This window comes from Dermacentor albipictus, chromosome 1 (genome assembly GCF_038994185.2).
Source record: "Dermacentor albipictus isolate Rhodes 1998 colony chromosome 1, USDA_Dalb.pri_finalv2, whole genome shotgun sequence".
NCBI lineage: Eukaryota > Metazoa > Arthropoda > Arachnida > Ixodida > Ixodidae > Dermacentor > Dermacentor albipictus.
In genome coordinates, this window is record NC_091821.1 from 416,702,457 (window position 1) to 416,727,438 (window position 24,982).

The 24,982-nt window shown below is 47.0% G+C and overlaps 1 protein-coding gene across 1 annotated transcript in view; it reads right to left on the bottom strand.

The window, feature by feature from the left end:
* Positions 1-2,051: 2,051 nt before the first annotated feature.
* Positions 2,052-24,982, bottom strand: part of LOC135908836 (5-hydroxytryptamine receptor-like) — a 117,419-nt gene continuing 94,488 nt past the window's right edge. The window contains exon 3 of the mRNA XM_065440674.2: positions 2,052-9,089. Within this exon, the coding sequence (XP_065296746.1) occupies positions 7,607-8,896 (1,290 nt within the window). The 5' untranslated portion in view covers positions 8,897-9,089 and the 3' untranslated portion in view covers positions 2,052-7,606. The remainder of the gene's footprint in view (positions 9,090-24,982) is intronic.

Below are 24,982 nucleotides of genomic sequence, written 5' to 3' on the forward strand. Positions count from 1 at the left end.
CACTCTTTTGTAATTCAACAGGCAGAACAATCTTTATTCATGACTTAATATTTCGAAGATATATATAATAATATTTCCCGCAGATTCAGCATTTGTACACACCACGTTCTTTTGAAGGACAACAGTCAAAGTCAAATGCTACACACGAAGTCGAAGCTTGGGAGCTTCATGCTGTATGTAATCGCGTACACACATGCAAATCAGATAGTTATGTTTGGAGACATTCTTAATGTCCTTAAGTATGGTACAGTAAGTTACAGTCATGGAATGCACACTATATAACAATAAAGATTTCTCAGCTTTAGTGAGCTCCAATTAACTCTATTATACGATTAGTAATCCACACTTACAATTCGCATATATACCCATATATTTTGATGTCGCCCGTGGTAGCGTCTCACAAAAATAAAAGTAATGATGGAGGTAACCTTATCTCAGTATTTACACGATAGTTTCTAACGTTGTTTAATACTCTGTTGAGGGGAGCTAAGCCATGTAAGCACTGGGTCAGGCACCAAAGCACTAACGTACACTCATTTACACAGCGTGGTGTCAAACGATGACATTATATATAGTGAGTCTGATCACCTGCAATATAAAGCCATTCAGTTTTTTAATAAAACAACAGGACTGATGCAAGGTTTCGTAATGAAAGGTAACGGCTTCGTTTCTCTGCTTTCACGACTACGTTAGAGCGGCATTCGTGCAAACAATTTAATGGTGCTGCATTTCATGGCATCTATATATTCATAATATATTCCATTCTTTTTTACACTTGTAAACATTCTGTCATACTCTGGCAGCTATTCCTAGCAACAGTAACAAGTGAAACTCTGTAAGCCTTATAGCTTTTTACTAATGCTTGGAGAGTTGTATAACAAGTAGTATATACGCAAGAAAAAGAAAGCGAGGATGGGGAAGGTTATTTGGAGTTTCGCACTTAAGACACCGCACAATTTCATCGATGAAATGCAACTGGAAAGAGTGAAAAACATTTTTTTCGAGTGTGTGAGAGGCAATGGAAGACAGCTCGTCCTACAACAAGAAAACATGCCCATATTTGTTGCTTGCACTCGCCAGCTTATTTATATACTGTAGATATACAGGTTGTCCCACATAACTTGAGCCAAGAATTTAAAAATCAAAGGCGCGTAGGGAGCAAATCGAACCGAATGCCTACTATTCGCAATAGCCTTTAGTAACTCAGACAATATTTTTCTTTTCCCCGATAGCTCCATAATGAGGTTAATTACCCAACTTCTTATTTATTGGCCGAGGACCCCAAGTATTATATGCACATTTGTTGAGCACCTTCAGAAACCACCGATCAACTTGTTTGCTGTAGGATACGTCTCACGTAGTCCTTTTTTCCTGGTTGCAGAGAGAGCGCGCGAAATATGAAAAAAAAGCCGCGTGACGGAGCGCTTCTGTAGTGGTATCGTGCCGCTCTCAAGCGTGCGTTCGGTGAACAAGGTCGGCTCCCGTAGGATGACAGCGAAAATGCATGCTTCTGGCCGAGCGCTGCCGATGAGAGAATGAACGCCCTGCCGCTTCCTCGTCGCCAGTCACGATGCAGCCAACCTTTTATGCGTTGCATATTGCAATCACTCAGTTCAGCCCTTGGGCGCGACCAGGCAGCCACCATTGAGGGTATGAGCCATTGTTCATTGCTGCGCGTCTATTAGGTGGGTCTATTCTCCTTTAAGTTTGCTATGTTTGCTATTAGGTTGCTTCTATTTTTATGCGTTGCGCATTGCAATCACTCAGTTCAGCCCTTGGGCGCGGCCGGGCAGCCACCATTGACCTTTAGCGCAACCACGTGACGTGACGTCACGACAGCCGGAGGAAAAGCTGGGCCCCCAACTCGCGCAATATGCAACGCATTCTTGGCTTAACTAAGCTAAAAGCCTGGCCTTTTTTCACCGAACGCGCGCTTGAGAGCAGCACGATACCACTGCGCCAACGCTCCGACACGTGGCTTTTTTCATATTTCGCGGGCCTTCTTTGCAAAAGGGACGAAAAGACTACGAGAGACGTATCCTACAGAAAACAACTTGATCGGCGGTTTCTGACGGTGCTCTACAAGTCGGCGTATCATACTTGGGGTCTTCAGCCAATAATCAAAAAGTTTGGTAACTAAATCGAATTAATTAGTCAGTTATGGGGAAACAAAAAATTATCTCAGGTAGTATAGGCTATTGCGAATGGTATGCGTTTGGTTGAATTCGCTTTCAACGCGCCTTTCATATTTTATTCTTGGCTCAAGTTAAGTGGCGCAACCTGTATGCTGTAATTATTCTATCTATTTATTAGTTTAACGATGAAGATCCGGGAAGTGCTGGTTTCTTTTTCTTTGTTCTAAACGTAATGATCACTGGTCTGAGAAGACAGCAACCATCGTCGCTTTTATTACGGAATGTCGCCAATCGTGTCTTTTTCTGTCAAGTAAAACTGCCACTAAAGAGACATAAGCAAAAACACGTGACATGTGTCTGTTTCATGTTTGCGTTTTCGTGTGCATCCTTTTAGCACCAGTTATACCTGACAGCAAGTACGTATCTATGCCAAAACGTTCTTCAGGAGTTCTTGTTGCCGTCGACATGACAAATCGACCTAGTGCAACGTTTAGTAGGGAACCTAAGCAATCGCAATAAGATGTCGCACATTAGCAGATGTCAGACTTGTCGCATGTCATGTTCACACCACTGAACTCTACCGAAGGAGGCAATATGCTACAAGAGGCAACTCTGTCCGTCGTTCAGTGTTAACCGCTCATATCGTGCGTGAATAAAGTATCATGTGCAGCACGGGGAAACACGCATTTAGCAGTTCGTCTATTGCGAAAATAAAAATAAAGGTTGAGTAGTTCTTACGAGACGGAATAATATATACAAAGCAATAAAGTGCGTTATGCAGGGACACAGTGAATAACGGCGAATAGACTTAAATAGCGCAATGACCCAAGATAACTAAGAGAAGCAGATGGCCAAATGCGCATTTGCGGGTCCGATCCTATTCGATCTTTGTCCCATGGTTTTGTGATTTTGCGATATTTCACCGAAACCAACTCATCCAGCTCTCTATTTCAATACCAGTAAGAGAAAGCAAGCCCTGGCGTTGCTTGGGCCCTGAAGAAAAACAATATAATTTACCCCGGAAAAAGGAAGCGCATAGGCTCGTCACATGAAAAGTTTGGAAAACAGAATTACACAACACTTTGGACTTGCATACAGAATTTTACGAAGCCTAATTTCCCGTTAAAATATCAAGAATTTGTTGTTCAATGCCTGTGTTCACCAATTTTGTATCTTGTAAAGTGTCCTGCTAGTACATCTATAATTATAAAATCCTGCTTAGTATACTTACCCCTGAAATCTATATTGAAGTAAGAGGTACATTTTGACTTCTTGTTTTGTCATTTCTCTATTATAACTTGATCAGGCGAAAAGGTGGCGATTATCCCACAATAACGGTACGCAGTTAACTTTACCGCATCGATGATACATTTATTTTTTTAGCAGCACGCCTGCTGTGTAAGCAAAAAATAGTGGCTGCTCTGCAACTATGACGTAAATAGCTACACCCAACACTCCACCTATGGGCGATACATTGTCCTTTCTTGATATGTTCTTCAGAAGAAATCTGGTTAATTGAGCAGTGACTCACAACTTTCGGGCAGGCAGCATATTTAGTTGAAGAGGGCGAAACATAGCGCAAGACACATCCGCTGACACATGCATTCTCACACCCACACGAAACGTACGAGCACAAACAGCTAAGTTACTCTACGAAGACAATGCCAACTTTACATAGCCCGACTGCTTTGAAATTTCTTGAGCGAAAAGCCTTGGCAGTCTTGCTACTTAGGTACTGCTCACTTTGCTAAGCGCGCTCTTTTTTTTTCGGGGTTACAGTTTGTCAAGAGGCTCTTACTGAACAGGAAGACAGTTGGGGATTCTTGAGGGGAAAAAGCGGGTGGCAACTTCAGAAAGCAGGTTCATGGCATTCGGAAGCGTCTACGGCTACTGCTGAACGATGTTCATGAGATGTGAGTAATAGGTATAGGAACTGGCATCGTCTGGCTCCTACTTGCCTACTCTATTGATGCGTCCAGACAGTAGCGATCGGGAAGCGTAAATTTGAGGCGGGTACATTTTGACAATGTGTAAAGCACTTTTGCTTGAAGAAAGAGGTCAAAAAAATTTCTCGCTCACGGATGAATACGTTATGCCGCTGTGCTCTCAGTACCAGGTTGGAGGTGCCAAGGACGTTTCATCATCATGATAAAAACCGCTCAGGCGCAATATCCCCATTTACTGTGAGCGTCACAAGCTCTCTTCACGAGACATAGCATCTTGTAGTTCTTATCATCATCAGTCTTATACTGACGGCACAGAGGCACACGTTAATATGACAGAAATAAATATTTCGAGCTACCGAGTCAACCATCCTGGCTCTTCAATATTACCTTATTTTCATCCCGTCCAGGTCACTCTGTGTAGATAATGCAGTTGGCTATCCTCAAGTTTTTTTTTTTTTAATATTGGTGGTTTAGGGAAGCACAGATATGGCCAACTTGAAATTCTCCTAAGCTTTGAACTGAGCAGCTCCTGTCATGTCATGCTCCTGTCATGCGCCATCAGCTCCTGTCATGTCGCGAGTACATTTGTTATATATTGTTAAGTAGTTACTGTACGTGTGTTCGTCTACTCAACGGAAAATCATTGTACATCTGTAGGTGGTCTCGGTAAACTCCGAGAACTCTTAATTATTTATGCAACTGTGCTTTTTTATCACCTGTTCCTTCCTATCTAAGTACCTTCTCAGGCTTCCTAGATTTGTTTTTAGAAAATTGCGTGTTGACCCTCTGTGAGTGTACTTGGTGTATTTCGCGCATTTTGTGGTTTCATTTTGTTTGCCATACGAGACACCGTAGCTTGTACCATCTAAAGTACCGAACTGTCTTTTAATATCATGTCAATAAAGCAAGCTGCCAATCAAATATTGCAGCACGTGTTGATAGTCTGCTGGGAAGTCCTGTTGCTTTTCTTCAAATGTGCAGATAAAATCTGACATCACGACAAACACGAATTTGACCAGTTACACGAACAGTCTTAACCATATGCTCACAGGTGCCTCATGCAGGCAAGCCCATGTACACTGAGCAATGCCTAGTTAATTGCAACGAGAGGGTACTACTTTCTCAGTTCATAACATTCCTTATCCCTCAGGCATTTTCCTGTGTCTGCCAAATAGATGTGTATTTCCATTTTTTATATATTGTCTATTAGGGCAAAATGCAAGATTCGCTTCGAACAACCTTTTAAGCCACGCCGGGTGCGGAATTTAAAACATGCACAGCTTTTCTCTAAAACACGTGAATTGCTGTATCTCTAATTGAAGCAACTGGTGGGTTAACACAGTTGAGCTTCTGTGGCGCCATTTTTGCCACAAAACTCACGGCCTGTGGAAAACAGGTTCCGCTGTCCACAGCCTGGGAGCTATGTTACCGTTATATAAGTTTGCTAAGCAAATACCTGAAAGACTTGCGCTTGAAGCTCCTACTTTCATTCATTTGAGAAGCGTTGCAAAGGAGTAAGCGTGTGTGTGTGTGTGTGTGTGTGTGTGTGTGTGTGTGTGTGTGTGTGTACACGTATGTATTGCAATTACATGTAACAGATATTAGTCACAGGTTATTCCAATTTGCATACATATATGCATGCATCACTGCTTCGAAATTCTTAACGCAGCGCAAGAGAAAACAGTTTTTTTCGTAGGGTATCCCTGGTCTTTTTGGAAATGACGCAGTTCTCATTTTCCTCATTGCCATGCAGATAACTGTCCTCGCATCAGGATTGCGCAGACGCATATAAAAACCATATTCACAGCCGAAGCGGACGCATTGGTTAGAGGCCTTTCTTATCTGCCTCAAGTCTGTCAAGAAAGTAAGACTTAAGTATTTTACGTGCTCAAATGCTCGATGCCGCGCAATAAGTTTTCCTAATATCACAGCATCTTTACTTGCTGTCCTACACTAACGTATTAAAAACACCAACAAAATAGAAAGCATACAAGGCAAATAAATGTTAGCTAATGAATTCCTGCAAATGAAACACATACAGAGCGCCTTGATTACAAATGCAGTGATGGATAAGGTTGAACACCCACAGAAAAAACGTATCCCTATGAGAGACGATGCACGAAACTTTCCATAGTGTGGGCTTTGTACAATACGAGAGGGTAAAGGCATGCGTCGAGAAGGACATAGGACTTCGAGACCACACGGAATAACAGCGTGCGGTTACACAATGTATCACATTAGTACCTTTAGAAGAGTGAGTACAATATGCGCGTCCATAACGACAGGAACACAGAAAACAGCTACTCGGTACAGATATGGTTATTCAGTGCCATCGTCTTAAGCGAAACACAAATAACTGCAGGTGCTCTGCTATACAGAGATAGTCATAGTATGCATGACAAAACACTCATAACGTTTTCTCTCATCCGCACAAAAGACATACAATAATATCACAATCAATACACTGTACACTGATGCGGAACTAGGGCACTTCCCTGAAAGTTTCACCCTTGACTGTGTTTTGAGACACAAGAGGGTCATCACGTGGTAAACCACACCCCTATGGTCACTCATACAGTCGGTGGAAAAAGTTGCAGCCCCTGAACGTGTCCATCACTGTAGCTTTCACTTTCCCATGTGCGCTTGATGACGAGTTTGTGAAGAGCAGTCTGTAACGGTTTGAAGAAAAGGCAGTCCAAATGCCCGAACATGCTGAGAGAAATGCTCGATTTTGCAAGAATCGGCAAAATAAATGGTTGAGCAAAAATAAAGTAGAAAGCCCAGATGCCAGAGAATGAAAGAAACAGGGCTTTGAGAAACACGCGACACTTGAGCGAATGCGAAAGGCGCATTGCCAGAGGCCAACGAACAGCGCAGAGCCCCGTGCGCTGTTGGAGCCTCCAACAAAACACGACGACTTTTCAACTGAGGGCATGTCTATACTTTGGCACCTAGTTTGACACAATTGCTGCCAAAAAAAAAAACGCTAAACAGCTTACATTCATAAAAGCTCTGCATTAAGCTAAGCACCCTTTGTGTTCTTGAAAGCGACGGTAAATGGAACAAACCTGCTAAGTTCTGCCACCACAGTTGGGGCTGAAGGCTTCTTAAAAATAGTATTAATCAGCTGGAGGCCAAAATTACACGCAAAGTCAGTGTCTGTGGCTTTCGCCTGTGCCCCAGAGGCTAAAGCCGCAAGCACTGAAGCACGCAAAAATTTCGGTATCCGTACGGGTAGACGGGAATTCTCACAACAGCTCACTTCGAGAAGCCGTAGTACGTCTACGTCAACTACGTATCTTAGGCTCGGCTAATCGAGGCCTACCTGTTAATAAAAAGCTCAGAAGCGATGGCAAACTTGCGATGTAGTTTAACCTGCGTTTTAATGGGACAATACAAAAATACTTGACAGAAGCATCGGCAACAATTGTAGTAAATTTTCTCCGCGTTCCATCGGTCATCACCTATGCACCACAGCGGGACAGAAAACACGCTTGCTGCTGCGCGAGGCAAAACTCATTCCTGTCATCTCATGGGCGGCTTCTTGCCGCACAGTATTCTATTAAAGGCGTTCCGAAAGTCGGGACTGAATATGGTGTATATTATCGGGTTTATCATCGAGTTCGCGTAGCCCAGCCACAAGAAGAAACTGAACACCAGCTTGCCCGGGTCGCACGTCTCGCACAGCGGCATGACGAGCGCCATGACGAAGAAGGGCAGCCAACACATGACGAACACGCCCGTGATGATGGCCACTGTCTTGGCGGCCTTGCGCTCGCGCCGAGATTCGATCGTCTCCTCGACGTGCTTCTTCTCTCGTTTTGTGAGCACAAGGAGGCGGCCGATGCCCCCGTGCATGGCTTTGTTCATGCCGTTACTGGGCGACGACTGATTACTGCTGTTGTGGATAGGCGTGCCCACGGTGGTAGTCATGGTGTGCTGCGGCGTGTTCTCGTTGGACGCCACGGCCGACGACGTCGACGGCTCCTTGTGAACGATGAGCACAGCCTTGGCACCCGGCTTGTGGCGAATCCGCTGGCGCGCCACCTTAAATATGCGCCAATAGAGCAGGAGGATCATGATGAGCGGCACGTAGAAGCTGGAGCAGGTGGCAAACACCTGATACGCGGCGTCCTGGCTCACCAGACACTTCTTCTCGTGCAGGACACGGCTGCGCGAGTCCTTGTCCTTCCAGCCGAAGATTGGCGCTATGGACACCACGAAGGCCACGCTCCACACGAGGAAGATCATGATGCCCACCTTCCGGACGTCCCTCTGCCGCATGTAGTCCACGATGGTGACCGCCCAGTAGCGGTCAACGGCGATGGCGAGCAGGTGCAGGATGGAGGCGGTGCAGCACAGCACGTCGCAGCATGTCCACACGTCGCACAGCTCGGGCGGCATTCTCCATTCTCGCGTCACCTCGTACACGGCTCCCAGTGGCATCACCAGGCAAGCCACCATCAAGTCCGCTACAGCCAATGAGAGCACCAGATAGTTGCTAACTGTGCGCAGGTTGCGCTCCCAGATGATGGCCGCGATGACGAATATGTTGCCGATTACGGTGGCGACGATCACCAGGCAGAGCAGCAGAGAGACTGTGATCACGACCGGAAGGTTCTCGTGCCAGGACTGGCTCAGATTGGCTTGCATGCTAGTCGTGTCGTTTGTTGCCCACTGGTCTTGCTGAGCGTTGCTCCAGTTGTCCTGTTGGCCACTGTCGGCACCATCGACGAGCACGCTGGCGTAGTGCGGGTTGGCACCGACCAACACCGCCGGCCACTCAGTGGTGACAGCGGCGGCCCTGACGCTCATGTTCACCTGCGCCTCCTTAGTACCTCCACTGGTCCAGATGTCGGTTGTTCTGGCTTGTTTCTCAAGGTGCTCACTCTCAACGTTCTCGGAAGCAGCGCCTCGCGTCGGTTTTCTCGTGTCTCTTGAATGGTTTTGTACAGGCCATGGTGCCGTCTACTGCTCTTGACATCGTCAATTGGTCCTTGGACAAGACCTGCGAAATATGTACAAAAGTGAGAACAAAAAATTAGTTTGCGACAGAACTGCTAGCGTGGACACATGATTGGAGCAAAACTGCACGCGTTCTATACTCGCAGAGACGTCCTATATTAAACAAGAGGTGATTACATTGTTTGCAGGTAACCTAAACTGCTAATTCCCAATTATCTTAATTAATCTTCAAATGTATTTTCCTGTTTTCCCTAGATGTAACGCACGAAACGAGCAAAAGGCAAATGTAACAGAAGTGAGGGTTCGGTGCTAGATTATCTCGAAATTTCACACAGCTGCTTACGCTGATGAATTGGGGCTTCGTAAAAATTCAATGCTGCGGTATATATTGAGTAGTTAATGTGGCGAACTGGGCGTATTGGTACACATTTGAAAAGGCGGCAGCGCTAAAAAGGAAGACACGGACGGAGAACAGATGACAAGGACGAGCGCTGATCATGATTTTGCGTGTCAGCCCTCGTTCTTTTCGTCCCGTCTCCGTCCGTGGCTTTGTTTTTAGGGATGCCGCCTTTTCAAATATTTAGTAGTATGCAAATATATAGCATCGATTCATTCATGAATTTTTAACGACTCAAACTCGTGCTTTGAGAGACCCTGTAGTGGAGAGCTCCGGATAAACTTTGACCACCGCTAGTTGTTTAGCACGTAGCCTACAATGTACTACCACAACAGCCATTCTAGGTTCCCCTAAATCAGGACACGGCTGCCGTGTCGGGAAGCGAACCTGCAATCTTGTGTCGAGTGGCTGCGTGCCATAGTTACCGAGTCACCGAGAAAGGAAACCTGTCATATAAGTAACCCAGCGAGCAGTAAGTAAAACGATCCTCCACCAAAACCCATAAATTAAAGGTGATTGATGGCAAACAGAATTTTCTGTACACTTCAACGAAATAGAAATATATTTCTTAGTGAAAGCTTGCGAAGTAGCTAAACCCCGTCTGTCTCGAGGCCGTTTTATCAAAGGAAAGTTTAAATCAGTCAAGGAAGTTACGCAGTGCTCGTTTCCGACTCCGTGTATTTCATAACTGAAACTCTGTTCTGTATTTTAAAAGTTAGTATGCAACATATTCGCTCAACATTTCTTTCCCAGTTCTAATGAACATTGTAGATTCGGTTAAATAGCCCATTTCCAATCTTTCTCGAGACCCTTCTCTAATCAGCATTACTGATAAAAACATGCAGTATATTCAGACCTAAGTGGGCGTGGTATTGATTTATTTATTTGTTTATTGCTTTATTTACTTATTTAGTTTGTTAGTTGGTTCATACATTAGTTAATTAGTTATACTGTTCCTGTTTAATAGTACGATAGCAGGGGTGGGGCAAAGTATAAAACAGTGCAATAGTATACGAGAAGACAAACACAAGTAAATAATTGAGGCAGTCAGCATAAGCAAGAGTACACAAGCAAAAAGAAATACAGGCAAGACCCTCTCTTATGGTATATATAATGATAAATAGTGAAATGAACACGTCAATGGCTAAATAAAAATGAGGAAAGGGGCCTCGTCAGGACAATTGGAAAAATTACCGTTGACAATTTAGCCAGTTCGACTGTTCTCCAATTTTCTCCCTTTCACTTTCTCAATACATGCGGCTACCACGCGGCCCTTTCCTTTGATCCCGCGCGCGTGCGAATGATAAAAACGCAGATAACAGAAGCTTTGCTGTTGCCTCCTGTTTACGACATACAACGCGCACGTACCGAGCGTCTGAAGAGGGCACGCATGCGTTTAAGGAACACCGTCCGTAAAGAAGAAGAAAAATACAATCAACAGGAAACCACGCCTAGAAAGCAACGGCAAAGGAACAAGTGGCACCTTCTCATGAATATGATAATTGCGCCAAGGCTTGAGTACAAAGAGAAGAAGACAGGAATAAGCTGACGCAACAGAGACGCACGCACTGCAAGAGTGAGGTTTTCCTGCCTGGCAGTTTACGCTTCTTACGCGCCAGCGCCGCCTAAGACCGAGGGAACTCGGTCACGCGTGAAGGAGCGCCCACGGAAGCAACATTGCATGAGAAGCTGCTAATTTCATTTGCACCGTGTACGCAGCGAGCTATATATGGAGGCGTACAAAAGGGCGAAATGCCTGTAGCAAAGTTGTAAGTTGTAACACGCTCGAAGAACGTGTCGTTGCAAAAAAGAGACGAGGAGTGTGTTGAGAGGGGGGAGGGGGGGAGGTGAGGACCACGCGCGAAGAACTGGGAGAAGTGGATTGCCCCAACCAACATACCAGTGTTAGAGCCGTTACATGGCAGGCAGTGCGAGTCGGGAAATGTTTTTTTTTCTGGTACCGCATCGCGTCGCAGTTGCGTGCACGGGATTTTCGGGCAGCGCAGTCACGGTCGCGCAATGTGTACAGGCGCCTCGTTGACTTCGGAAGAACTCGCTTGGATGTTTGCTTGCTCCACCGACATCGGAGCCCAATAATACCCTATCCTTCCGCATTTTCATCTAGCTGAAAGCCAAGATACGAAACTACGGCGCTAGCTAGCAACTGCAAACTCTCTAAGATTGCGATAGCGTACTTAGAAAGCGATAATTTTCAACACCCGACCTCAGCGTGCTCGTACTTCGCTGGCGACCCCGCGCACTAACATTTATCGAAGTTACATCTCAACGCCCTCGTATATCTCTTACACATTTCCAACTTCGAGAATAGTGGGATGCGCTGGGGTGCGCTCTATATACGCCTCGAGTTTCCCGTCAGATACCTCCAAAGTAGGTGAAGTCCGCCTGTGATGCTATAAAGAAATACGTAACGGACAGTGTGTGACGCACTAGTTACTCGCGTTCTTCCCTCGTGAGTGCTAGCGCTATGAGGCGCTGTGTTAGGCTGCGAGGCCTTCAGGATCGGCCCACATTTTTCGCCCGACATGTACCTACAAAGCGTGTGCCGTCGGTTATTATTTTATCGCAAAAAAAACACGTTCCGTAGGCCAAGTGCTACTATTTAATGACATGGTGCAACGTTGATTCGTGTTAAGCCAGCTCCAATAATTTTCTTCGGGGTTTCCGTGGCTCGTGCGCGTTCTTAATTTTGCCACTAGGCTGTGTATCATTAGTAATGACCGTCATAATGGATGGGCAGCTTAAGGTGTCCACATACGGGCCAAAGTAAATGTGCTTGAGAACGGGGAGAGGGCGATTTTTGCTTTGTTATTGCCAACGCTGAAACCACGAGGTAAGAAATGGTCAGAAGCCAACAGCATGACGGGAGAGTTTTTTTTTTTTCATTAAAGAAAATGGGCGTTTTAAGTTTGATTCACCGCTTCATTTCTGGGGTGATGAAAACACTTACTTGTGGTACGTTTTTTTTTTACTTACGCAGCTTAGCACTGCGAAAATTACCTTCAGCGACTAAAGCAATGCCATTGCGTCCTCACCCCCAACCCACCCCCTAAAAAAAAAATCGTGGTAAATACAGGGGCAAAGGCGAGGAGCGTTTGTGTATTCAGTGTCTTTGGCACAATCGCACTTATATCGCGAACCGACTTGTGTTCTCCCATGCAACTGGACAATAACAATGTTTGGATCTTCTATCCCTATCCTTCAAGCTCCCAAAAAAAGCCATCGACACAAATGTAGGATATAAAAACAGAAATCCGAACTGGTTGACCTCTCTTACGTCGTGCAGAATTTCAAAAGCACATGACACCCGTCAAAGCCCCGGAGCACAATGATTCCTATCGTTTTGGTGCCTCTTACAGATTGGGCAAGCTGTTGACAAGGAAAACTTCTAAAATCCCTTTCTACCTTCGAGAACATGTTCTATGGCGCTTTGCAAATTGAACCCGTTTGCTATTTCTTCCAGATGTGTTTTTATTGTCCTTTGCAAAGCTACTACGCCTGTCTTCGCACGGGGCACATAGTCGCGCACGCTTAATTTTGTACTCGTGAGCACTCTGTGAGACGTTCACAATGCACGGAATTAGTTGCTCCTAACTACTACTCCTCATCTTTCCAACTCTTCAGTTACTCAATGCACCTACATGTTTGAATGCTAAACATTTTTTACCAGGTATCGCACTTCAGCGAGGCTTTAAGGGTTTCGGCATGTACATAAAAATAAATCAAATCCTGTTTGCTTTTTCCTTGAGAAAGCTCTGATCTCATTCCGAGGCGCGCCGCGTTGGGGAACTGAGGACTAATTTTGACCCCCTGCGGTTCTATCACGGGCGGCTAAATCTAAGTACACGAGCGGGTTTTGTTGTTGTTGTTTTTTCATTTCGCCCTCATTCAAATGTGGCCGCATTGACCGGTATTGAACCCGCGACCTCGAGCTCAGCAGTCCAATGCTGTGACCACTGCACTACCGCAGCGAATTGCATGGTGTTTACCACACAGTGCAGGACATTCGTTGGTATTCACGGCCCACACGTTTGGCGTCACCTGGCACCTCATTCAAACCCTGCGACCACGCATTCTGTGCATAGGAATAACGGTGCGCGCATTTCGTGATTAACGACGTGGTATGCGCTCAGCGAGCGTGTCTGCTAACAGCTTCGCGTGATCTTGGATATTTCCAGCAGCGGTCGCAGGCTAATGCGCCGTAGCAGCTGCTGACGACGAGAGCAATCATTCTAATAATGCAGTACGCTGCGTCTCAGCCGGCAAAGTGGCACCAAGTGGACACGCAGCGTCACGTAAGATGAGTTGAGAGTGGGGAAGTTCGAGTCTGCTGTGGTTTCTGCACTTATCACGGCAACAGGTCAAGCTAGCGGTACAACTGGTGTTGGCTGGCAACTAAACGGCCTCGTTCAGGAAGGATGAAAACACTAGCTTGCAGGGCATCGCTTAGTAAGAACAACATCCTTGATGGTATGCCATGCTACGATATAACATAAACCATTAGGTTTATTTGCTGCAACCATATCATTCCTGCGATGATTGTGCAGAACGTTGCAAGCCGGAAATTAAACTCGTTCTTGTTCGCAGTCATCATAGTGTAGATATTGTGAATTTAACGTTTCAGCATCGTTCACTTGGAAAAGTGAAAGCGTCTTTTCATGCAGACTTCCGTCCCCTCGCTCTAGGCCAAACATTCCAGGAGGATTATTGGGTATTGTGCATAAACATTTTGAATGTGTATAATACGCCAGCTGTATGTCTTCGAACAACTGCGTTCCACACCAATTTGAGCAGGAACAGAAGACAGGCGTCGATCCTGGACTCTATACTGAGGAACGATCCCGGTCTATCGTCGTGCGTTCTGTCCTATCGTTTGCTTATGAATTAAACAATGAGATTGGGGCCCCCCGCCGAAGTAATCTGAGAACATGTGCACCTGTTTGGCACGTTCCGCTTAAAATCATGAAAATTTCTCGTACCTTGATAAGAAATGGTTTAGTTTGCCGCTCTCGCGCTATTCTTCTCCGGAAACATTTAAAACCTCTGTAACGACGCTATAACGTTTCCTTTCAGTTCTAAATAATTCTCGTACGGTCTCATTTTATTTTCGCTTTGAATGCTAGTTCCTAGTCTAGCATATTTAGGAGTTCAGAACAGCTAACAGCGCCCCGACACAATAAAGGAGGTTGAAATGCAAAATCACTGCTAAATCGTTTGCGTTTTCGTCTTCCGTGTAACTAAGTGGTTCGGAGTCCTCCCGCGCCGTAGTAATCAGACGCGCCAACCGGGGGGCGCTGCAAGCGCTTGATTTCGTCGGACGTGTGTTCCTGCAGCTCCGGCTTTTGAAGTGCTTTTTCCTTTTGGAACTGTGAAATTCCGACACCTCTGGCCGCTCCTCGCAGCCAGTCCACCTGTGGCACCGAACCGAGCCATCGACGGCCCCCGGGATGCTCCCGGGGGCAAGACAGCGTCACCTAAAGTGAGTCAGAGCGCTTTAGGCTTAGCCGCCTCATCGCGTGAACAGCGTTCCCGCCAAGGCGCAATAACGCCGCGCAAGAAAGAGCAGCTGCGGCAGCAGTTAGCTGTGGAGATCATGGCGACTACTCCTGCTGCTAAGTCGGTTACCGCCACCAACGAAGAGTCGATGGAAGACGAGGTAGGGGACCCGCGAACACAGGCGTCTCTGTGCGACGCTGCATCACCGGGCGCGTCTCCTGTGCTTGCCTCGTCAGTTGCTACTGTCCAGAAGCGTCCGTGTCTGTTGAATCCAGATGCTCTCCCGGAACGCCTGTCTAACAGCCCCCCTGCATCGTACAAAGTTGCCATCCGTCCAAAGGAAGGCTACAACATAGAAGCCATCCCTACGACGACCCTTCAGAAAACGCTCGCTTCTTGCGTCACCGCGACGGGCTTCTCAGGCTACACATATCACCGGGCCTCCAACACGGTGTCGGTGTGGGTGCCGTCCTTAGAGAAAGTGTGTGCCCTGTGCACATTGACAGCAATCACCCTTCCCAGTGGACGCGTCTTGCCCGTTCAAGCATACCTGCTCTCTGGCACGGACATCTCTCGCTACGTGGTAACAGGGGTCGACCCCGACGAACCGCCGGAAACTCTACGTGATACTTTGACTTGTGACACTCATCATGTGCTGCTAGCCCGCTACTTAGGACGTGGTCGCACATGCCTGGTAACAGTTTCAGGACCCGCTACCCCACCCAAACGGTTTATCTACAATGGGTGCGTCCTTCGACCTCGTCCATACCGCCCAAGCGTAGTATACTGTTACCAGTGCCTACAACAAGGCCACATGCGTGCATCGTGCCCTAACCCGGCTCCGGTGCAGCCAAATGAGCCAAACACCAACCAAGCATTCCGATGTGGTCTATGCAAATCCAATGACCACTCAATAACGGATCGCACTTGCCCAACGAAACGTAAGGCTCAGAAAAGTAAACACGGCGTTCGCACTTTTCGCCCTACTCCACATACCCAGGACCTGTTGGTGTCTCCCAACCGCTTCGCTCCGCTAACAGAAGAAGATGAGGCCATCGAGGAAGACGACCCTTCATCATCTAAGGGGGTATCTACTCCTCAGGCAACTTACAGCGATGTTACTAGCCGGACTCGCCACAGGCATCGTGCGTCTACAACGGCCCAGGAGGAACTTCAAAAGGAATTGGGTGACATCGATCGCAACATCGAAAAATTGCAAACGGAACTATCCAAACTCAACTCTCGCCGCAACCGCCTTGTCACTGCGAACACTTCGTCGACAACAAATAGGTCATCGGCGGCACAAACGCCTCATAAATGTCATTCACCAGTGCCGGCGACAGGTATTGCGTCTGTGCGTGAACCTGCGCCTAAACTCGCCTCCGACCCGGCATCGCTTCTGCGTTATGTTGTGCAACAGTTACAGGCCCTAACTGCCACTCTTGCGGAGCACTTATTATGATGGCTGCCACAATGGCCTCCAACCCGCCTTCATATGTAATTCAATGGAACTGTCGGGGTCTCGCTAACAAGGTTGGCGAGCTCCGAGAACGCATTCGCTTGGGCTCACTTCGAGCTTGGGCGTTCCTCCTGCAGGAGCAGAACTCTCTTCCTCGAATCTCGGGGTTTACTAGCTACGCAACACCTTCCATCCCAGATCGCCGTGCGTGCCTGTCGGGTGATAAACCAGGCAAAGCAGCTATCTATGTTCGTACCTCCCTCGTTCAGACGGCTATACCTATGGTGACATGGTGCACTGCGTGGCAAGAGGTCGTGGCTGTAAAGGTGCAACTCTCTCAGTGTGCTGTTGTGCTTGTGTCGTGTTATGTGCGTCCTCACTCGGGACAGGCGCCCCGTCTTCGTCTAGGGTGGATCACCTGGCTTCGTCGGTATCATCCTGGCTGTCCTATTCTCATCGTCGGTGATTTCAATGCTCCTCACCGTGAGTGGGGGTACTGTGTGTCTAGTGAACGTGGACGTCTCCTCCTTGATACTCTCACCCAGAACAACTTTAATCTGATTAATGACGTATCCATGCCTACACGACGTTGCACCCACCCACGAATGCCAGCGTATTCACCGGACCTGGCCTGGTGGTTGGGCCATCAGACAGTTACCTGGCATCGGGAACCGGACTGCTGGGGAAGTGATCACCATCCCATTCGGCTCGGCTTAGCCCCTCAGAAAACTGACCGCCTCCGTCGCCAATGTAGGGTAATCGAATGGGACAAGTTTCGTGCTTCGTTATCAAGGGACGCTCTTGCCCCTCTATGCGACCCCATCCCAATGTTACAATCGGCGGTCAAAACAGCCACTTTAACGTCATGGGTCGAGGAATCTCGTCCGGTGCCAGATCTTCGAATCCTGCAGCTTTGGGCACAGCGTCGCCAAGCAGAGGTCCATGCCAGCCGACACCCAGATTCCGTGGAGGCTCAACTCCGCCACCGTCAGCTGACAGCTGCAGCTAGACGCCATGAACGCCGCCTCTCACGTCAACGCTGGTTGGCCTGGTGTTCTTCGCTAGGTCCAACCACGAGCGCCGCCTCAATTTGGAGAACGTTCCGAGCAATGGAAGTTGGTGGACGCTCTCCTGACCCGGCTTCCAGCGCGTGCCTCGCGTCTGGCAAAACCGCAGACGCCTTTGCATTTGACATAGCGCAGGCATTATTTCCCGGTTATGATACGCGGCCACCTGTGGTCTCCGCCCCATTTACGCTTCCGCCGAGTGCAGGGGCACTCCCATCAGCTCACGCTATCACTGGGATGCAGTCTCCGTTCACGGTGGCTGAATTTCTCGCTGCAATAGACCAAGCCAAATTGAAGACTGCCCCGGGTCCTGACGGCGTGACCTATGAAGCGTTTAAAAACCTAGAAGGAGCCACTTTGGAAGATGTTCTCAATTCTTTAAACGCTGCATGGCTGTCAGGAGAAGTACCGGAGCACTGGCTGCAAGCAGCTATAATCGCCATCCCAAAGCCCGGCAAACCTCATGACAACATAACAAATCTTCGACCAATTTCTCTTATGTGTACATTATGGAAATTGTTGGAACGCATGGTGGCTAACCGTCTCCAGTGGTGGCTAGACGTACATCACTGGTACCACCCGTCGCAAGTTGGCTTCCGCCCCCACCTTGGTGCAGAAGACGGCCTAGGTCACTTGTCCTCTATGGTTTTGATTGGTGGCCGATCGACCCGAGTGAGGTCCGTGCTCGGCATGGATGTGCAGAAAGCATACGACCACGTCAGCCACGCTGCCCTCGTTGAAGTGCTACGCTGGATTCACTTACCCGCCCACACATGCAAGTTTATTCACACCTTTCTTACATCTCGTGAATTCGCCATACGCATCAACAAGGAGAATGTGGGATCCTTTCGCCCACATCGCGGTGTACCGCAAGGGTCAGTGCTGGCCCCCATACTTTTCAACATTAGCCTCCTACCCTTGGCATGGCGATTGGGCGACATTGCTGACCTGCACGCACTCATTTATGCGGATGACATCACAGTCTGGACTGTCCACCCGTCTCTCCAAATTCAAGCCACAAGGTTGCAGCTCGCTCTTACGATTACTGATCAATGGTGTTCTTTTCTGGGACTTACGTTGTCGCCTGAAAAGACGGCTCTGCTTCCGGTCGCGAATGCGCGCGGCCGCCGTGCATTCAACACCACCCCTATCGTCCTTCTCTTGCACGGAAACAGAATTCCAATCGTCAACTCACTCCGAGTCCTCGGCCTGGACTTGTACGATTCCGGCTCCGCCGGCCCCTGGATTCGCACAGCACGTCAGAAGACATCCCAAATGCTGCACCTCATCCGTAGGATTTCTCAAAAGTCAGGTGGTGCCACAACCACCATTGCCCGCCTCCTCATACGTACTGTGCTACAGCCAAGATTGATATACCAAGCCCAGTTTCACCACATGACACGAGCAGAGTGGGACCGCTTGGAATCTATCAATCGAGCAGCAATGCGGGTTATTACGGGCCTCCCACAAATTACACCCATTCACGCACTCCAGGCCGAAGCGCAATTAAATACGCTAGACGAACTGGTCCACCAGCGTCGCCAAGCTCGTTCCGCAAAGTGCCACAATATCCCGGAAGCTGCAGCTCTTGAGAAGTATATGGTAGACGGTTCAGTGATGCCCTGCGATTCCTGCTCGCCACGACCACCATGGCTTTATCAGCAAGTTACGGACAATCGGCCTCTGACTCGCATACACACACGATCCAATGGCCACCTTAGAGAGCCAATTATAATAGCAAATAGCCCATCAGCTACGAGTGCAAGCTCTTCGTGCAGACATGTAGCGTATGTCGACGCTAGTGTGAGTGATGATCACGTCACCACGGCTATCGCTTGTCCTGAATTATTGTCAGACATCGCAACCTGCTCGTATGCTTGCTCCCCTGCCTGGCCGTCGACACAGGCGGAGCTCTTGGCAATACGAGACGCAGTATCCATCCTCTGTCCGCTGCTTCCGCCGTCTAGGAGACACATTGATATCTTAACCGACTCCTCAGCTGCCATCCGTTGTCTGCGGCGTGTTCTGAATTCCGGCGTTTTGGCACTGGAGATTCAGGACACAGTGGAGAAATTATCCGTTACACTAAGAGTACAATGGATACGTCGCAATGCGCATCCCACACAAGCCTTAGTGGATGCAGCGAGCCACAACAAACCTTCGCGTCCGCTTCAACTGGCCCCCATCTCTCCGGAGACAAGGCTCCTCGCAGAAAAAGAACACCTTCGGCGCGCCACGCGAGCACTTCTCCCACCGCGTGGCACCGACCTCCCTGGCGGCCTAGCGCGCTGGGAAGAGGTCTTGTTACGAAGGTTACGCCTCCGTGTCGCCCTCACCCCTGCGATAACCTGGTCGTGGTCGGCACAGTACCGTGCCTCCATGAGCGATTCCTGCCCCTTCTGTCCCGCTCCTGTCTGCGAGGTGGACATTGGGCACCTCCTCTGGACTTGCCCTTCTCTACATGCCCTCCGCCAGAAACACCTGCTTCGCTGTGGACCACCCCCAGGTCGGCCACCAGACGTAGAAAGTTGGATCTTGGGTCCCCACCACCGGACATTGCTGGACTTCCTCCGCGAATCCGGAGTGTATTTACATGTTTAAACATTTCTTTATGCCAGAAGGCACGCTGTCGCAATAAAAAAAAAAAAAAAAAAAAGACGCGCCAACCGAGGAAAACCACAGCCACCCCATCGCTTCCCTCCCCCTCCTCTTTTTTTTTTTTTACTTTGCGCGACAGTGCGTAGCTATGAACGCGTGCGTTATGGAACGGATGGTTAGAGTTTCCCGGGAACTAACTTCGGTTTGGTTCGTATTTCTGGCCCTTAAAAAAAAGGAGACTTTGCTCATAACAAAACTCACCAAAGCTCGCGAGTGCATATTACTTGTCGAGCTGAAAACACGGAAGGAAGGTGCGATTGCAGATTCAGCGGTGGTGATTGTTGGCATACACTTTGCAGGATACTGCGCATGATGCTTTGGGGCTTTGCATGAGCCTGATGGGGGGCTCATCATGCTCTGACAACAAACAATTCAGGACTTGCGAATATAGTGTTTTACACGGTCGAAATGTGCACCGGTTCCAGAGGCGGTTCGTTCTGACAGTGATATGCGCTCGAACAGATAAATGTAAATAAAAAAACTTTGTTAAGCGAAGATGGACTCTTCGCGACTATATAAAACGAAAATTTATTTCAATATGTTCAGACCTAATGCGAAATGTCACCTTGCACAATAAGGTAAACAGCAAACACTCGACCATTGCTCGCTCATAAGGGGGTGTCGTGGCACACATATATGGTTGTCGTCCTTGAAGGCGATTGAATACCTCTTGCACCAAGCCAACACAGCACAATATAAAAAAACATTACTTTGTCTGAGGACACAAAGCTAAATGAAGTAAAAGAAAAATTGGGAGAAAGAAATGGTATACCTTTCTACCATCAAAGTGGAAGCGGTGGTTCAAAGCAAAAACTTAATGAAGTCGTAGTTCTGCGCTGAAGGAACCCAGGTAGCACGGCGGAGAGAAATACGACGGTGCTATATAAGAAATATGGCGCAAGTATGCGGAGTGCAAATAAATTTACAAACACTCAAAGCTAAAGAAGCTTGTCAGAGGGAGCTAGTAGCAAGAAAACCGAAGTAGAAAATATGTTTTTCTGTAGTGCTGTAGCAACAGAAAGAGGAATCTGACCCTTACATACATCTCTTGCTGTAGTTTATCAAAACATTGTTGCTGAATTTCTGATATCGTAATTATGACATATATCTTATTGCATCTAGTATATATTGCCGAAAAGGAAAAGACGAAAGGAAGCAACGCTCTAGACACAGCTTGTATACTCTAAAAGATATCTAAATTTAAACCATATATGTAGAAATTGTCTTTACCGCCAAAGAAATTTTATGTGAATACTCTATGACAGAAACCTCTCAAAAGAAAGAAAAAGAAGAAATTTTCTATCCTTTTTAATGTCTAGCCTATATATCGAGCCAAAGCTAAAATAAAACCATTCTACATTATTGTACAATGCACAAAAAGTTTTAAATAACATTTTAGAGGTTCATTTTTCTTTCATAAACGGCGTGTTTTTGTAGATATCATGCTCGACGCGCTCTCTGCGCTACTGATCTGATGCCCCACGCCTTATCCAAAGCGGCTGCCCTTCAAGTCAACGCATCGTTAGAGTAATCTAGAATACAGTTTTGTTTTTATTAAAGGGAATTTAGGAGATGTCTTTGCCTTTAATTGGCGCCGGCTACTCCTTTTACCATAGAGATTTAAAAAGAAAGAATAAATCGTAGTAGAGCAATAATTGAACAATAGTGAAATCCCAACAGAAATTCCAGTTAGATAGGTACCCAGTATTCTAGTTCATTCTAGCATGGTTGCACTGCTTCGTTTATTCTTCCGCCAAACTTAAGGAGGCATGCCAACGCCGCCAGGAAGTTACCACACCGGAAGTGCTATTCTGGAAATCGTCATATTCCGCCATATTGTCGAATCTGCCATATCGCCCGATATGATTGTTCTATCGGGCAGCTACGGCTTCTCTGACTGACTCAAAACGCCGTCATTACAGAGCTTGGTAATGCGGGGGAATTTGACGACGTGCGGAAATGCACTCCTGTTCGCCATGTTCTCACGAGCCTTGGCAGCGTCTATGTACGTCATGGACGATTTTTTTTTTCGTTTTCTTTTTCAGTTAAGAAGGAAAACGTTGCCCCGGCGAATCCTTGATAAATACCTGACGAATCCCTAGTGTCTATAGTACACAGTGCGCTAACGTGAAAGTGGATACTTTCATTTTAACGCGAAGGAGAAGAAAGGGAGGCAAATGGAGATTGAAGAAGCAGCACTGGAAGGATAGTTAAACAGGCGCATTCCATCCCATTTCACCAGCGAACCTTCAGATGTTCGGGCACGCTCTACTTCCCGCAACGATTGCGCTAGGGCAAACATAATCAGAAACCCACTTCACGAAGAAAAGTTCGAAATGTTTCTCATTCTCCCTTCTTTTTTCTTGCGAGCTAAAAACACTCGAGTACATCTTCTACACCCTGCTGCGTATTTTTCGTACCTGTCTTTTTCTTTTTTTTTCCTTTTTTTTGCTAAATTATTTCCCCAGCTCACGTTATTTCTTTCCCACTGCTTCCAGTTTGACCAGTGTGTGAACAAACCGAGCGTGCGACTCCAAATGACGGTGCTCACGGTCTCGGAAAAATGTATTGTGCGCCGAGCCGCTGTTTACTGTGTCTCTGGAGTGCGCCACCCAGGGGTGCTTGTTGCTTTCTTCCGGCGTCTGCTCACATACAAGAAGCCCATAAAGGAAAAAAAAATCCACAATGCGCCATCGCCCCAGACTGAAACAAGGCAAACAGACCCTCTTCTCGTTCCTTCTTTGCTTCCAATGTCGCTTCCAACACTGTTGGCTGTTGGAAGGCACTTTCTGTTTCTGGGGAGCGCGCTACAAAGAGATTGAGCGTCTCCCTCCCGCAGCTCTATCAAACAGTGGGGATAGATCTGAGACTGCGGTGAAGAAAAAAAAAGCTAAACAAACAAAGTAGGATAAACTACAGGCAAAATAAGGGGGTGACGACCGGGTACAAAGGAAAAAAAAATATCGTGACAGAAGTGGCAGATTGCCACTTCTGTGAAATTATTGGCCACGCAAACCTCGCGCAGTATTTCTTACCAGCGGCTTCATTACCCTCATATCTTGATTAGACTGCAAGCGCCATTTCACCATATATGCCTCGATTGAAAAGCTCACATTGAGACGGACTCACCGGCCTGAATACTTAGCGCCATAGTCTGACATATTGCTCACGATGAACAATTTCCTTAGCCTATTAAGGGAAGCAGCGAAGTAAATTCATTTGATGCATGCCTGGAAGAGAGCGGTTAACAGTATATTAAAGCTCCAAGTCTTCTTGCTCAAGGTTGCTAACAGAAGTAAATGGACTACGTAGATGTCTTTGATCGGCGCAACATATCCTGTATAAATGTAGATATCGTGCCTGGAATATAACAATATGAGAGGCTATGTTAATTTGGACATATGACCACACTGTTATCGTCTACGTTTTTGTCTGTTATATAGCTTTGAAAATTTTTCGAAAGCACATAAGAATACTAGTTAATCCATCTTGCTGCAATCATAAAGCGTGTGGTGCTCCGGGTACTTGTTGAGCGCTGCTCTCCCGTTCTATTTGTCCTTCTTCTGCGAAAAGAGCCACAGAGGTGCTCTTTCTCTGCAAAAAATAATAATAATAATAATAATAATCCTGTACGATGCACGAATAAAATTGGAAAGCAAGATGTCTTTGGTACGGCCGCCAGCTGCAGAGACTGTCGACTTTAAGGCATTTTTATCGCGCTGTTGTAGAACCGGAAAATGCAATCTTTGCTAACGTTGATGGGCTACGTCGTCAGTAAACGACGCAGCGTTCGCCAATAGAAAATCTATGGTAGCTCCTTCCCATCTCTCCCTTTTTACATGTTATCTTCCCTTGCGCTTTTCTCAACTGTTAAGTAGGCAACTCAGCTCGGCCATGGTTAACCTCTGTGTCTTCGCCAATCTCTCTCTCTCTCTCTCCGGGAAATACGTGAACAATATAGCAGGATTAACTTTCTGTAATTGTTACTGGTGCAGCCATCACCCATAGTACCATTTAATCTCTGCCAATCCCTTCAATCGCGGAAACACCTATGGCAACATTGATGGCAGAAATGTTTTTATGCACCCGCCGTGGTTGCTCTGTGGCTATGGTGTTGGGCGGCTGAGTACGAGGTCGCGGGATTGAATCCCGGCCATGGCAGCCCCATTTCGATGGGGGCGAAATGTAAAAACACTCCTGTACTTAGATTTAGGTGCACGTTAAAGAACCCCAGGTGGTCAAAATTTCCGGAGCCCTCCACGACGGTGTGTCTCATAATCAGAGAGTGGTTTTGGCACGTAAAACCCCATTATTTAATTTTAATGTTTAAATGTTTTTATGCGGGGATCACAGATGCACCACGAGCAAGCCGCCCATCATTCTTTTCAACAACGCTGTCGGAGACCGAGCGAAGTAATATGTTCTTTCGAGCATTTTCCTCATCGTCCTGAAAACATCACGTTGATATGCGAGCGATGGTGCATTAGAAGGCGCCTGCCGTCGTAAATTCACAAGTTTTCCCATTTTTCAAACGTAATAAAAAGTCTGATAACACCAATCATTCTAATATATTATTTCCGTCCACAAAAGAGCACTTTGAAAACTGCAACCACCCTCTCCTACCAATACAATGGAAACTTTGATATTCATCCGGCAAGTTTTCTCAAGCTCGCTGTTCGTTGCTATGGAGTGTCTTTCCACTCAGTGACCGGCAAGCATTCGCAGCTAAAAATGTCACAGATTGGAAATTTATTCCGCAACACTCTTTTTTCAAGTTTGACATCTTCATTCCTTCTTTGTCTTTAGACAGCTTAGTTATACAGAGTTCCACCCTCATAAGA